Genomic DNA, 14,199 nt, shown 5'->3' on the forward strand with positions numbered 1-14,199 from the left:
GAGAATTATAGATACGTCTAATCGCGTGTCAGATATGTATCTGGAAGTATCGGTATCCGTGCTTTATAGAATCCAACAAAAGAAACAACTCCCAATTTGGAGAAAATAAGTCGCGCCTCAATAAAGAATAATATTAGACGAAACAAATTTGCCGGATATTTCCAAATTAGGAAAAAATATTTTGTAGGAAAATAATTTATCGTCTGACACCGATGTTAAGGCTATTTTTGAGGCATCTCAAAAAACTAATGCCTTACAAAAATATGAAGCTAATAAATGAAATCTTCCATATATATATTCCAAATCCATAATTGAAGGAAAAACAGGGAACATGGGGAAATATATAAATGGTAGGGGATGGTGGGTGGTGATGTAAGTGATCTCAATCCTAGAACACAGTTAGAGTAATCATTATTTGGTTATATTTTGTTAATATTAAAGAATAAAAAGAGAATGTTGTTTGGTGACGTTTAGGAGTTTACCACTCAAAGACAACCTTAGTGGAATCTTCATCAGACGTCAGCGTTTTTCTTCCATGTTTTTGTCCCACAATTTCATTCCATTCATCCTCAATTATTCCTAAATTCCAGCAAACCACTTTAATTTTTTAATTAACAAATCTACATTTTCTTCCTACCCATTTTTATGATGGTAATTATATTGATATCTTTATCTATATACTGAACTATACATGAATAATTTTACTGACTGTAACTTTAGAAAAATGCACAAACTATATCTACCACTCTTAAAACCAGCTTTATGTTTTTGCAATTATTTGTATCTTCCAAATTAGTGCAATTAAATAACACCATAATGAAAGGGAGCTTAGTTAACTGGTAGGGTTGACATGTATTCTCTCCCTTAAAGTCAAATGTTCGATTTTTCGTTCCTTGCAATTGTGTTGTACTAGAAAAACTAGAAGAAAAAAGAAACACGATCCATAATAGTGATGACTTCGAGAAAAATTATTCAGTGATACTGTCATAATGTGATTGACAGTTTTTTACTATTAGATAAGGTATATTTATTATTATATAATAACCCATGATGGTGATACTATTGAATAATTTGTTCCAACTTTGGGTGTGGTTGGTCTTTGGCATTCCTTTAATAAATTAAAACATAAGAATTTTACCAAAGAAACCCCATTTCTTTTTTGCATTTTTTTTTTTCATTCTCATTCTCTAACTTCAAGGATTTATGAGATTACATGTAGAAAACTTAAAAGGGCCAATATTTTAGGCCCACATATCCAACCAAAAAGAGAGAGAGAAAGAAAATAAAGTTAAAAAAAAAAAAAAGGAAAAAGGGAAAAATGGAGGCTTGGAAGTAGAATGCAAAAAAGGAAAAAGAAAAAAAAAAAAAAAAAGGAGTGTTTTTTTTTATCAAATTTTCCTCCTCCCTTTTTCTTGGCCATTTCTCTGTTATTGTTCTTCAAGATTCTCTCTTTTTTATTCTTAATTTGGCTTTATTAGTGAGTGTCTTGAAGCCTCTTCTCCATGTTAAGTGAATCCATGGATTGAATATTAATGGCCAAACCCTCTTTCTTTTGAATTGTTTCAATATTATTGGCTTGATCATTTATTACAGGCAATTGATCTCCACTTTTCATTGGTAATTGAACAATCTCTTCAACTTCCTTCTCTTTGCTTTCCTTGTACTTTCCCCACAAAACAGAGTACAATCCTATTACAATCAACACAGCTCCAATTATCCTGAAGAATCAAACATAAATATAAGTCTATTGTGTTTCAAAAATTAATCACTCTCTCCATGATAAATCATTTTCATGTTCGATTCTAAACTTGTATGTTGCTCTATAATAAGGATTGTATATTGAAAAAATCAAGAGACCTCACAATTTTTATGAAATAAACGAGCTACTTCTCTTATAGTGAATTGTTTTTTAGATGGATCCCTATATTATTTAATATAATATTAGACTTCATGAAATCCAAAAGAGTATTCGGTCTAAAACAAAATAAAAATTGGGACCCGTTTCAAGAATAACGAAACTCAAAGCAAGACACTATCTTGATGAGACATCAAGTGACATCATCATGTTATCTAATACTCATTATTCATTGGAACAAAAAAGCTTTTGTTTGTTTGTTTTTTTTTTTTTTATAATTATAATTTTAACATTTTATATTGTTTTTAAATATGAAAAATTTGAGAGAAAGTTAATTTTGAAGAAAAAAAAAAGATAAAAAAAAAAAGGAAATTGATGAGTTACCCTCCAACATAAATCTTTTCAGCCAAGATGAGAGATCCCATGAAAGCAACAATCACCATCATCAATGGGCTAAAAGCTGTAACAAAAACTGGTCCTTTTGTTTTCATTACCAAACCTTGAACATAATATGCAACACCTGAGGTCACAATCCCCTGCATAAATATTCGGTAATATTATGAGTCATAAATTTTCATAAAAAAGGTGACAAAGTTATAGTAAATATTTCATTTAAAAAATATAATTTATAAAATTCAAACACTGAAATATCTAAGATAATTATTGTCTTTTCATACTGCATATGCGGCGGCAAGAAGATTCATGTCCCAGCCGATGGCCCAGGCGGAGGGGCGGTGCTCCATAGCGAGGGTGACAACAATGGCTTGAAGGGTTCCCAAAAAGCAAACCAAGGTGGTGAGAGAAAGATGGGCTGTGTATTTTTTCAAGGTTATGATCTGCAGAATGAAGAAGGCTGCCCAAGCCAGAGTGGCGATGATGAGCAAGATGGAGCCTTTGATGAACTCTCTGTCATTGTGGTGGTTGAGCGCCGCCGCGTCTCCTGTAGGCGGTGTGTTCGGTTGGTGGCCGTGCCCGGTCCAGAAGAAGTTGATGACACTTCCTTTGTAAAATGTCATCAACATGGCTCCCACCACCGTCACTACTGTTCCAAACAACTTCGCTTGACATCTCACTCTTTTCAAATCTAACTTCTCCATCCTGATACAATGACGGTATTAATAATGGAAGAAGAAATAACATCGTAGAACAAAATATAATGTTGTGACATGATGCTAAAGTAAAACTTAGACCTATGAAAAATTGTATGCTGACATATTATCGTATATTTATTCATAGAATAATAATTAGGTGTAATCTAGTTCCATGCATCCATCCTCTTATACATAAAAAAAGAAAAAAAAAAATTGACACATGACAAATTTTGGTTAGACAACCATCTGGGATGTGTAGCTTAGACATCACTCAAGTTTTGTTTTTTTATTAAGTACGAGAGGACGGTAAATGAGGTTTCAAATACCTGCAAATGACTGCCATGACGAATGTCATTGAAGGAAGCATGTTGCTTATTGCACAAGAGAAAGTTGGGGATGTCATTTTAAGCCCGACGTAGTAGAAATTTTGATCAATCAGTGGCCTATTGAGAGATCAACGCCATGGAAGATACAGAGAAGGTCAAAAAATGGTATCTTTTTAGACATTTGAAGGAATGAGAAAATTAGTATTTTATTTTATTTTATTTAAACAAAAAAAGAGCAAATTTTTTAGACTAACCCAAGAAGAGCAAGAACAAACATCTGAATGAAAATCTTAAATGTAATCTTGGGTCTTACCTTCCTGAAAATATGAAAACAGAAATGAGTTAACCAAAGTAAAGAAAATATCTTGGCGAAAGAAAACAAAACAAAAGTTATTATACCAGTGTAGAAATACGAAGAGACATGATAACATAAGAATATTCGATAACAACGGTCTTACCTCTCTAGAACAAGAGCAAAGGGTGCCATGACGGCGGTGGCAAAGGCATGACGATAGACGACGAGGACGTAGTGGCTCATACCACGGTTGAGGGAGACGGTGGAGATGATGTTCATTCCGGCGTAGCCGAATTGGAGGGAGATGACAGCGATGTAAGGGTTTGCATTTTGAAAGAAATGGCCAAGGCATTCTAAGAATCCCATGGTTTTGTGAAGTTTAAAAGGAAGGGTTGTTGTTTTTTGCAAATATAGGAGTGTTATGGAGAGAAGAAGAGAAAAACAATGAAGAGAGGAATTAACACACAACTCTTTGGAAAAGCTTATGAGTGTGTTTCCTAAGAAAAAATGGCTTGCAACACTAAATATTTATAGGCAATTAAGTGGATTTTTATTATTTGTATGATTATATTTGTTTTTATCTAAAGAATAAATTCTTTATAATTTGCTGACGTAATTTTGAGTTGTGAGATATATTGGGGTTTTAGCTGATGCATATGTTTTTAAAGAATAAAGCTTGGAAAAAGTAATTAAAAGAAAAAAATAAAATAAAAGAACCTTCCCTCCATATGTTGGTTCCTTTCTTTTGATGTGATATTATTTTTAGTGGATAAAAATATTAGTTATTAAAGAAAATATAAAACTATCATATAAAACTATCACTTTCATAAATATACCTTATAAGATGTTGTATTCATATTTAAAATTTGATTAAGAATTCAAAAGTTATTCCTTTTCAAGAAAAGATAAAAAAAAATGAATTAAGAAAAGATGAAAACCAAACAAAAATATATTTTCAATTATACATAACATTAAAAATGAAAGGAAATTAGAAAAAAGCATCAACAACTTTTATGATTTTTAATTGGATCGAATGGACTTCTGTGATGAGCATAACTCAACAAAACAAGATAATAATTACTTAATTACCTACTTAAACATCCGATATAAAAATTATATATAGAGAATTTTATCGTATAAAATAATATTTGGATCAACACAATTGTTCAATCTAACCCAATTCATGAACATATCCATTGAGTGCGAATGATGTATAATATTAAAGTAATTGTATGTTGAGAAAAGCTATGTATATATCCATAGAAGAAGTGAGGTGGATAATATGCTTTACATATTTATATAGATATTGAGTGGGGAAAAAGAAGATAGAGAGAAATAAAAGTGACTTTTGGAGTGCTTGGGTGAGGGTATGGAAAGAATGAAGAAAGAAATTAAAGCATTATTGTGGTGGTGGGATTGGGAATTTATTTTAGTTATTGGGCCATTTGGTAGAATATGGAACCCACAAAAACAATCTGGCTAATACCAAATCTAATCTCAATTATAATATAAGGTATGAATTTATATGTATATTTTGAGTTTCTATGAGTTTCAACTTTTTTGTAGGATTAAAAAAAGCTCATTGAAGTTGGAACAAAATAATTTAATTTCTAGCTAGTTCTCACTCCTTTTCCACACATAAGAAAGAATCAAGGAATATCCTCTTTAATATGACTAGGAAAGGGTTTGATCTTTCCAAATGGTTCTTTTTTTATTCTCTCTTTTCTAATTTTTGGAAAATTTGAAGTGAAGGGTGTCTTAGATCTAAGTTTCTATACTATACAAGTATCATAAATATGTTGAAAAGACATGATTTATGCAATTAGGAGAGAGAAATGTGGCGTCAATATTAGAAACTTAATCCACATTTGTTGATGCAAGCTTAAGAAACTCGTACAATCAAGTGACAAAATTAATGGTCAAAATTTTGTCATTGCTTATATCTTTAGCACCACTACACTCTTGATTCTAGTGCAAGAGTGTACATCTAAAAAAAGGTCATGTATTGGACAGTTAAGGTGTGGCAAACACGCACAGTTAGCTAGACGTTCTTGCCTAATAAAGTTTATGGTGTGGTGGTGATGTTTACATAGCAAAATAGTGTGCTTGTTAACATATGAATGAATTGTGGTAAAGATCTAGTGGAGATGTGTTTGTACAGACAGACAGACATATCCATACATCCACTAAAAATTCTTATTAATAGATTTCTCCACATTTAGTTCAACATATAGTTCAACCTACCCTATTCTTAATAATCATACCTAAATTAGAGGTTTATTTATACATTTAAGATTCAATTATTTTTTTAAAAATTGTTCTAAATTTTTAATTTTGAGGATAATTTTTAATTTTTTTTAATTTTTTATTATTAATGATGCTAAACTCGCATCAAGATATTTCCATTTAAGCTGACTAAAAATTCGAGGTTTATACATTTAAGATTCATAAGTGGATTATAAAATTATTAGAATTTCGAACTTTAATCATTTACAAAAGTTTTGAATTTTAATTTATTTCTTAGGCTTTTTAAACACAAGATTTTGCAGCACTTTTAGTAATGGCTCTGCTGGTGTCACTTGCCTCATATTACAACTTCTATGCAATATGTTTGGAACAAACCTTTAACCTACAAAATGATAATAATAATAATAAATAAATAAATAAATAAATTAGGGACCCTAACACTGGTATAAAAAATATCAAGATGTATACATATATATATAACTACTTGCCCAAAAAAAGTTAGAAATTTTGTGCTACAATTTTTATTTTATATATTGATTGAGAGAGGATATTTTCTGATTTTTTTTCTTTAATTAAGTATTGAGTATAAAATATATCACATTTAAATGAAATCTTACGTAAACCATCATATTAAGATTTTCTGAAAAATTATTCCCACTAAATTAGATTTTTGTATCCAAACTTTTGTTTTTATGATTAAGATAATTATAATTAGTTGAGTTGATGATATAGACCTCCAAGCAGATTGGATGATCTCTAACTTTAATTTACTTAATAACTGAAGGTAAATAAGATAACTTTGATCATATTCTTTCTTTTTCTTTGTTTTTTTTTTATGGTGGTAACTTTCATATATATTAGAGCTCAAAAAAAAAAAAAATGGAAATTTTCATATATTACAGCTCAACAAAAAAAAAAATTAAAAACTTTCATATATATTAGAAAAAGAGAAAAAAAATTATATCATTACTTTTTAAAAAAGATATTGAATTGCTAAAAGGAGATCATTATTTATGAAAGTAAAGGTTAAGTTAAATTTATATGTTTGGAGTTCATATGTGTGTGAAGTTCATATGTCTATGTTTTGGGTGTTTGGATGTTGAGTTCATATATATGTCAGGAATATCTGGTGCATTTTTTTTTTTTACATAAATAATCTATTTTTATGATGATAATTTTTGTTTGAAAACTTTTTTATGTGATAATTCTACATATATTTTTTAATAAACTATAGATTGCACTTTATTTCATTGTTTTTTAAGCATACATGTTTTGTTGGGAATTTTGAAAAGTAGGGTTTAGGATTTACTTTTGGATCATGTATTTCAAACTTTTTTTTTTAATTTAAGTAATCATTTTACAAATTTGTGGATGTGACATTTCTAGTTAAGTCATTTTTATTTTACAATTTTGATAAAAACTATTTAAAATAAAAACACTCATGTGTGACAATTTTTTCTCAAAATTATTTTTACATATAAATTTATTTGATTTCATACATGATAAAAGTGATTTTGTTAATGTTAAATTACTATAAATAATGACTATAAGATGCTATGAACTAATAAAAAAATAAAAAATTTACAACATTTTGACGGAACCTACATACTTTGTGTCAACAAAGGTGTTTTTATTTACAATTTTATGCGCCCACTTAAATATAAACATTTATTGATGTTTTTTTTAATATTTTTAAATTAATAGTTCTTAAGCTTTAATTTAAGGTTTTATTGACGGTTATATGTCACGGGTGTCAACAAAATAAAAAACTCATGTGTCAACAAGACTCATATTTGTAGTAGTCATAATTTAAAATAATGGTCGTTGGAGTTGGTAGAGTGGTCATGATCAGTAGTCGCCGGAGTTGGCCGTCAATAGTAGTAGTTGGATGTTGCTAGAGTTGGTCACAGGCAATGGTTGCTGGAGTTGGCTGTTGGAGGTAGTCGTCAAAGTTGGTCGTGGGAAGTAGTTGCCAGAGTTGGCCGTTGGAGGTGGTCGCCAAAGTTGTTCGTCGGAGGTTCCGGAATTGAGCAATAAGGCATCGATGGTGATAAGGACTGAATGCACTATTTGGTGGACATGGTATAAAATGTCAATAACATACGTTGTTGACCTCTCAAACAATGAGTTGAGTTCATATCTAAACTCATCTCTGCACCCTAAATACCCCTGAAGCTAAAACCATAGATGTCCATTACCATTAATGAAATGATTATAATATTCAAAATAGAATATTTTATATGTGCGCTTTAATTTTCAATTTAATTTGACCAGTAAGTTTTAAATGTATTTCACTGCACTCTCAAATAAATATATTTTTGAACTAAATCCTAAAATCTGATGATAAACCTATTAAAAGCATAATATCATAAAGGATAGTTGTAGTTATAACAATTAGATCCAAAGTATTTGTAGATATAGTACAATGCAAAAAATTTGCAGATATAATAAAATTTAGATTTTGTTTTCAAAGTTTAGTATAGTGATAGACCATATTACTAGTAGGAGTCTATCAATGATAGATTTTGTTCTATTATTTGCAATTTTTTAAGAATATTGCTATCACTTAATTATTATTCCTAAAATGTTACTCAAAGTAATTACATTGTAATATAATTAAAGTAAAATAAGATTAATTAGTGTAGAGAGACTAAAATTACAAATTCAACCAAAGTAAAATGGTTCCAAGTTATTTAAATAATTTAGAATGAATATCATATCATAGTGTGATATCGAATAAGAAAAGAGTTGGAATAACGTGTATTATTCATTCTAGTAATAAAATAATATATTGAAATAAGAGTGAGATAGATGAGTGGAGCACCCAATAGAAAATAATAACAATAGTAATAAATGGAAATCTAATCATTTCCCAATGGTGTTGACGTTGCCCTGTCTTTCAAAAAACACAATAAAAGACTTGAGAGGCCAACCAATTATACAACAATTTGCTCCAAACTTGAATATATATAGTTTTCCCTATGAGATTATATTTTTGTTTTCATTTTAGATTTTAATTTTGAGTCTATTTGATTAAGGATTCCTTCTGATCCTTACCTACATTATTTAAATAATAAAATAATTTCTTTTCCTATTCATGCATGCATTCAGACGTTAGTAAACCACGTAAATTTGTATAATTGATTTCTTATTCATTCGATTCTTTACTTGTCGATTATGTCTGTCATAATATTCTATTAGCAAAATTTTTGGTATTACAGTAGTACTATATACTCTTTTTAATTAGTATTTGACACGTTAAGAAATTATCTGTTATTTTATTTTATGGGTCTACTACGATTCCTTTAATAAATTTGAATAATATGAAAAATCTTTAATACTATGACTTTATGTGGTCATCACACAGTTTTTTTTTTTTTGATTTTCTTTTTAGCCAAACTCTTGGATGATGACGCAAGTCAGCTAGGATTCAACTTGCCAAACATAATGGATCCTCAGACAGTGTTTGTTTATTATAACAATGTTTCTCATCATATTTTCTATAACCACCTTCTTTTTAAAATCTTTTATTTTGATTCAAATTTCATATTTATTCTTCTTTTAAATTTCACTAAATGTGATATGTCAAATTAAAAGAAATTAGCTTGTCTTGTCCAAATGTTTCTTTTTTTAAAAAAAAAAAAAAAAATCAATCTGTATATATTATACAAAGGTTATACCTTAGTGACATTATTTTTTCTTTTTACTAAAAGTATTTATATGTACTTTTCGATAATGAGAAACTTTGGTATATCATAGTAGTCATAACATTGATCTAGGCGATGATTTTGCTCATTCGAGGATTTAGTAAGCTAATTAAATATGACAAGGAGTTGTCCGAATATGACTAAACAAATGCTATATATATATATACCTACATCAAATGTATTTGTATTTAAGATTCAGACGTCAATCCAAAATATGATAATCAATAAAAGGAAAATGATCAAAATAAAACTAGTGTTTACATAAAACTTTGAGATTACATTTCTTTTTTAGTTCAACAAAATATTAGATTAGAGACTCAAATCTGTGACCTTTTATTTGTAGATACGCTCGTATATATCTTAATCCGACATTATTTTAATTAGTTGAGTTATGTTTAATTAAATGATGGAAGTGTGAATAGAGGATATAGAAATGGTTGTGGGACATAAGAGCAAACCATGTTGGATTTGTGTGAGGCATGAGCTAGCAATATAATCCATGAGTATTTTGGGAGCAATCATTGGAGTTGGTCTTTTTTTTTTTTTTTTTCTTTCGAATGTTTTGTGTTTTTGGTACTCCAAGTTGGTTTTCTTGGACGGTAGGGTGTGTAAGATTCCACTAAGAAAAAAAAACATACGTTGGCTTCAACTTAGGGTTTTTTGATGTCTGTCAAAGAAGATGATTCTCATGTGGCCTCGTTCCTTTGGCTGCCTCATCTCTTTCCCTTGAAATTTTGAGCATAAATTTGCCTTTTGTTCAACATTTTCGTGGCTGGTGTTGAATACAACTTGGGGGAGCGTTTCAAAATAAAATTTTGGAAAAAAAAAAAATATACCTTTAATCGTTGAGGTTTGATTTAGATTATATTTGAGTGTCTAAATTTTTCATCAATCCAAAAATTTTACCCATGAAATTTGTTTTTAGTAGAATTCTTAGTTGTTCCGTCCAAAAGTAATCCTATTTGAAAAGTTACGGAAGGAACTTAGTTAGAAAATAGGTGTCATGTCATCTCTATCGTCCTATAAACTTAGAGTGTTATTTAAATTTTTTAGTTTTAAAGTTCAGGGAGCTAAATGCAACCTAAATATTTTCGATCTTTTATTTCACATCAATGTGCTTGAGAACTCCCTTCAATTGCCACTTTCAAGCCTAAATTTTCTTTATTTTAGCTTGTACAAAATAATTCATTTTAGGAATTTAGATTCATCTCGATACGTTATACTATTACATATGAGTTTCATAATTAAGTCAAATTTTATATTAGATGAGAAAACTATTAGTATTGAGGATAAAAATTATGTACTATAATAGTTTTTATTCATTAGCATGCGATTTAATTTATTTGATTGTTCAAAGATTGAAAGGATTTCAAATCACAATCGATTTTAAATAAATTTTGATTCTTGTTATTGAAAAATAAGTACATACATCAAAATAATCGGAATGTTGATGAACACAATGATGCTAACAATGTGACCAACACAGAGATAAGAGAGAAATAAGTAACACAAAATATGTTAACCCAGTTCGGTATAACTTTACCTACATCTAGGGGGCTCAGGGCCCAACTGAAAAGAAAATAATAATATTCAAAAGATTTACACGAAAGTTCACTTATCTAATAGAACTACTAGCAAGTAACACAGTAAACCTTAGATAGGTATTTAGTTTTAGACTCCTCTAAACTTGATATCACCTATCTAAAGATCTTCCAACAACTCAGGCTCCCCCTAAGTCAGAAGCTTTCAACTTATTTGATCTTGCACATTTAGGCTCCTCTAAACTCAATGTTTCTTTTCAAGAATCTCACATAATATATATATATAAAAAAAAATGACAACGTTTCTTTCTTCTTCTTTCTACAACAGTTGCACACATTTGTTCTTAATCTATTGACCAAAAACCTACTATTCATCTATATTTAAAACTTTCTTTTATAACAACTTCTAAAAGGAAGAGATAGACAAGGTAACCAACATCAATACCAAAAAGGTAAGCAGACGAAACATTCCAAACGTAAAATCAAATAGTCTAACCCGAGGTCAACCGAAAAGGACACATCATTCAAATAAAAGAAAATTTGTGTGCCAATAAAATAATAACAAGCTCCCTCTTTGGCAGAAACATTTTCTTTTATTGGAAATCATGTGATGACAAGAGGAGCAAAAAGCCAAACAAAAAAACTACAAACCAACCAACAACACAACAATTTGTAGACCAACCAACAAAACAAATCAAACTCAAACCAAACCCGTGCACCAAACCAAACAGTCAAGCCAACCAAAACAAATCCAACAAAATAGATCCCCTATGATCAGTAAGAGAATGAATGATGCTACTCAAGGTCCGTGATTCAGAGGTCAGCACTTGAAAAATATGTATTCTAAGATCTGTGGGAATCAAGACACCATCTTCAGGAGTGCGAAGATCATCAGGCACATGTATTTCATTAGACTTGGGTGGACGAATGTTATGCATAATATCAAGCACATGGGAGCTTTAAAACTGTTTGTAGCTTAGTTGATAAACTTGGTGTTGGGGTTAATGCCCTAAACTCTCATAGGGTCTTGTAATTTGTAAACAACTGTATGAACAAACGTTTGGGATGTAATAATATGAGATATTTTTTTCACTGTTGTCTATGAAATATGAGATATTTTAATTGCATTTACCACAAACCAATAAACTAAGATCCCTGGTTGTCATTGTAACTTAAGCATTTATGTGGAGACATACAAGTGGATCATGCCTTAAGTGATAACCTAAATGGTCTGTAGTATATGAATATAGGAAGGAAACCTTATCTTGGTGACACTATGGATACGGCCCGCTTTGTAGATAATCACAAGTGTTGTGACGTGCTACAGATAGTCTGATCTTGATCATTTATGTGGAGACATGCGAGTGAGGGTGTCCTATACAAAGGAGTTTGTATAAGACCGGACCACGAAGTGTTTATTCTCGTTTTATAACGTCATTTATGACAAAGACTTTCATTTCACTAGGATGACCATAAGTAACATGACCTTAATCCTGAGTGAGTTGGACACTCCTGCCTATGAGGGCGGTCCTTTGATTTGCATGGGTGCAAGTGACCAGATTGCCGACTCAAACCTACAACTTTGGGGTTTCCTCTAATTGGGGAGCTGAGAACTCAACTACACAAGATGGAATCCACTCCTTCCCTAAAGTAAGGGTAAGTAGATAGATTGCTCCCTTAAGGGCTGATTCTGGGGCTTGAACGATGTGGCACCACACACCTTCTCATGGCCCGAGAGGTGTCCACTCATAGTAGGACTGTGATGTATTGTTCATTAGAGGAATCAATGGCACTTAAGGAGTTAGATGTAACTATAGGGCCAAAATAGTAAATTGGCTCAACTGTACTTATGAGCGATCTGTGAAGGATTATCATATTGTTGATTAGTTATATCCGATAGACACAGAAATATATTTGTAGTGAGAAGAGTACAGCTGTCAGTCTTTAGCGGAGTGTCCGATAGTTAACGGATGGTGGATCTCGTGATTAAAGAGTTTAGTCAGCTATTCACGTACTGTTGGAGCTTCAAGCTACAGGTCCATAAGGTTCCCTTGGTAGCTCAATGAATTCAAGTTGAGAACCAGTTTTTGGGTCAGTTTGAAGTTTTCAAATTGACAAAAGAGAGTTTGATTATATATGATATGATTAAACTGGTTTCATTATATGTGATATAATTGATATGATATGTGAGATACATTAATTGGAGGATTTTGATATAAATATGATTTATATTGAATAAAGGAGAAAATGACTATGGTTTAAATATCACATATGATGTGATATTGAAACTATAGGTTATAAATACAATATGTTAAGATAGTTATTATATTTATTTATAATTAAAACAATTATATGATAATTGTGGGTGGTTTCTTCTTTAATTGTACGTGAAAGTGGGAGGTTATGTTTAATTTTCATAATTGAAGGATAAAATGAAAAACGTTTTCATTTTGTAAGGAATCGCTTCATTGAGAGCATTACCAATCGTTTAGCTGATTAGAGACTATACTATAGCCTTCTAAGCAAGATCCTAAATGATCGTGTAACACGCCTTTTTCTAAACGATCGTGTAAAGTTTTACTAAACAATCACGTGCCTAGGATTCTCAAGCCTGTTTTTCTAAATGATCATATACCTGCTAAGTTTTACTAAACGATCAAGCAGATAAAGTCTATACCATAGACAATAACTTCTCCCACTTGTTAGTCATTTGGTGCGATCATTGCCTTCCTCCAACCCTATACCAAATCCAACAGAGCTCACACCTCCAGGATTCTCACTCCGAGAATACCAAGGTCATCGAGTGGTGGTGTCTAAGGGGGTGTTTGTTCGTGGAGAAGTTTGTTCATGATCTAAGTGACAACGAGAGATTGCCCAGAAAATTGGGTAGGCGATCAGAGCGAGAGCGAGATAGTACTGTCCAAGTTCTTCACGAGAGTGAGAGATCAGTAGAAGTAAAGTTCTTCAAAGGTATATCTCTCGTTACTTTTGTATTTAATTTCTAAAGCATGTCGTAATTTGTTCTAAGATGCATAACTAGTTTGTATGTTTGTGAATGCCTTTAATTCTGTCACATGGGATTTGGATCGATCGTGCTTCGCTCATGGGTTCTATTTGATAAGAGTTCCTTCACTTGG

At 30.9% G+C, this 14,199-nt stretch overlaps 1 protein-coding gene across 1 annotated transcript; it reads right to left on the bottom strand.

Annotated features, from left to right (window-relative positions):
* Window positions 1–1,132: 1,132 nt before the first annotated feature.
* Window positions 1,133–4,060, bottom strand: LOC120090189 (WAT1-related protein At5g07050-like). Its single transcript, XM_039047721.2, has 6 exons — window positions 3,731–4,060; window positions 3,527–3,589; window positions 3,273–3,389; window positions 2,533–2,953; window positions 2,240–2,391; window positions 1,133–1,718 (listed from the first exon to the last, which is right to left on the bottom strand). Exons 1-6 carry the CDS (start codon window positions 3,931–3,933, stop codon window positions 1,475–1,477), a joined length of 1,200 nt encoding a protein of 399 aa, XP_038903649.1. The 5' UTR covers window positions 3,934–4,060; the 3' UTR covers window positions 1,133–1,474.
* Window positions 4,061–14,199: the final 10,139 nt, after the last annotated feature.

The sequence above is a fragment of the Benincasa hispida genome, chromosome 11 (assembly GCF_027475165.1).
Source record: "Benincasa hispida cultivar pf3 chromosome 11, pf3_genome.v1.1, whole genome shotgun sequence".
NCBI lineage: Eukaryota > Viridiplantae > Streptophyta > Magnoliopsida > Cucurbitales > Cucurbitaceae > Benincasa > Benincasa hispida.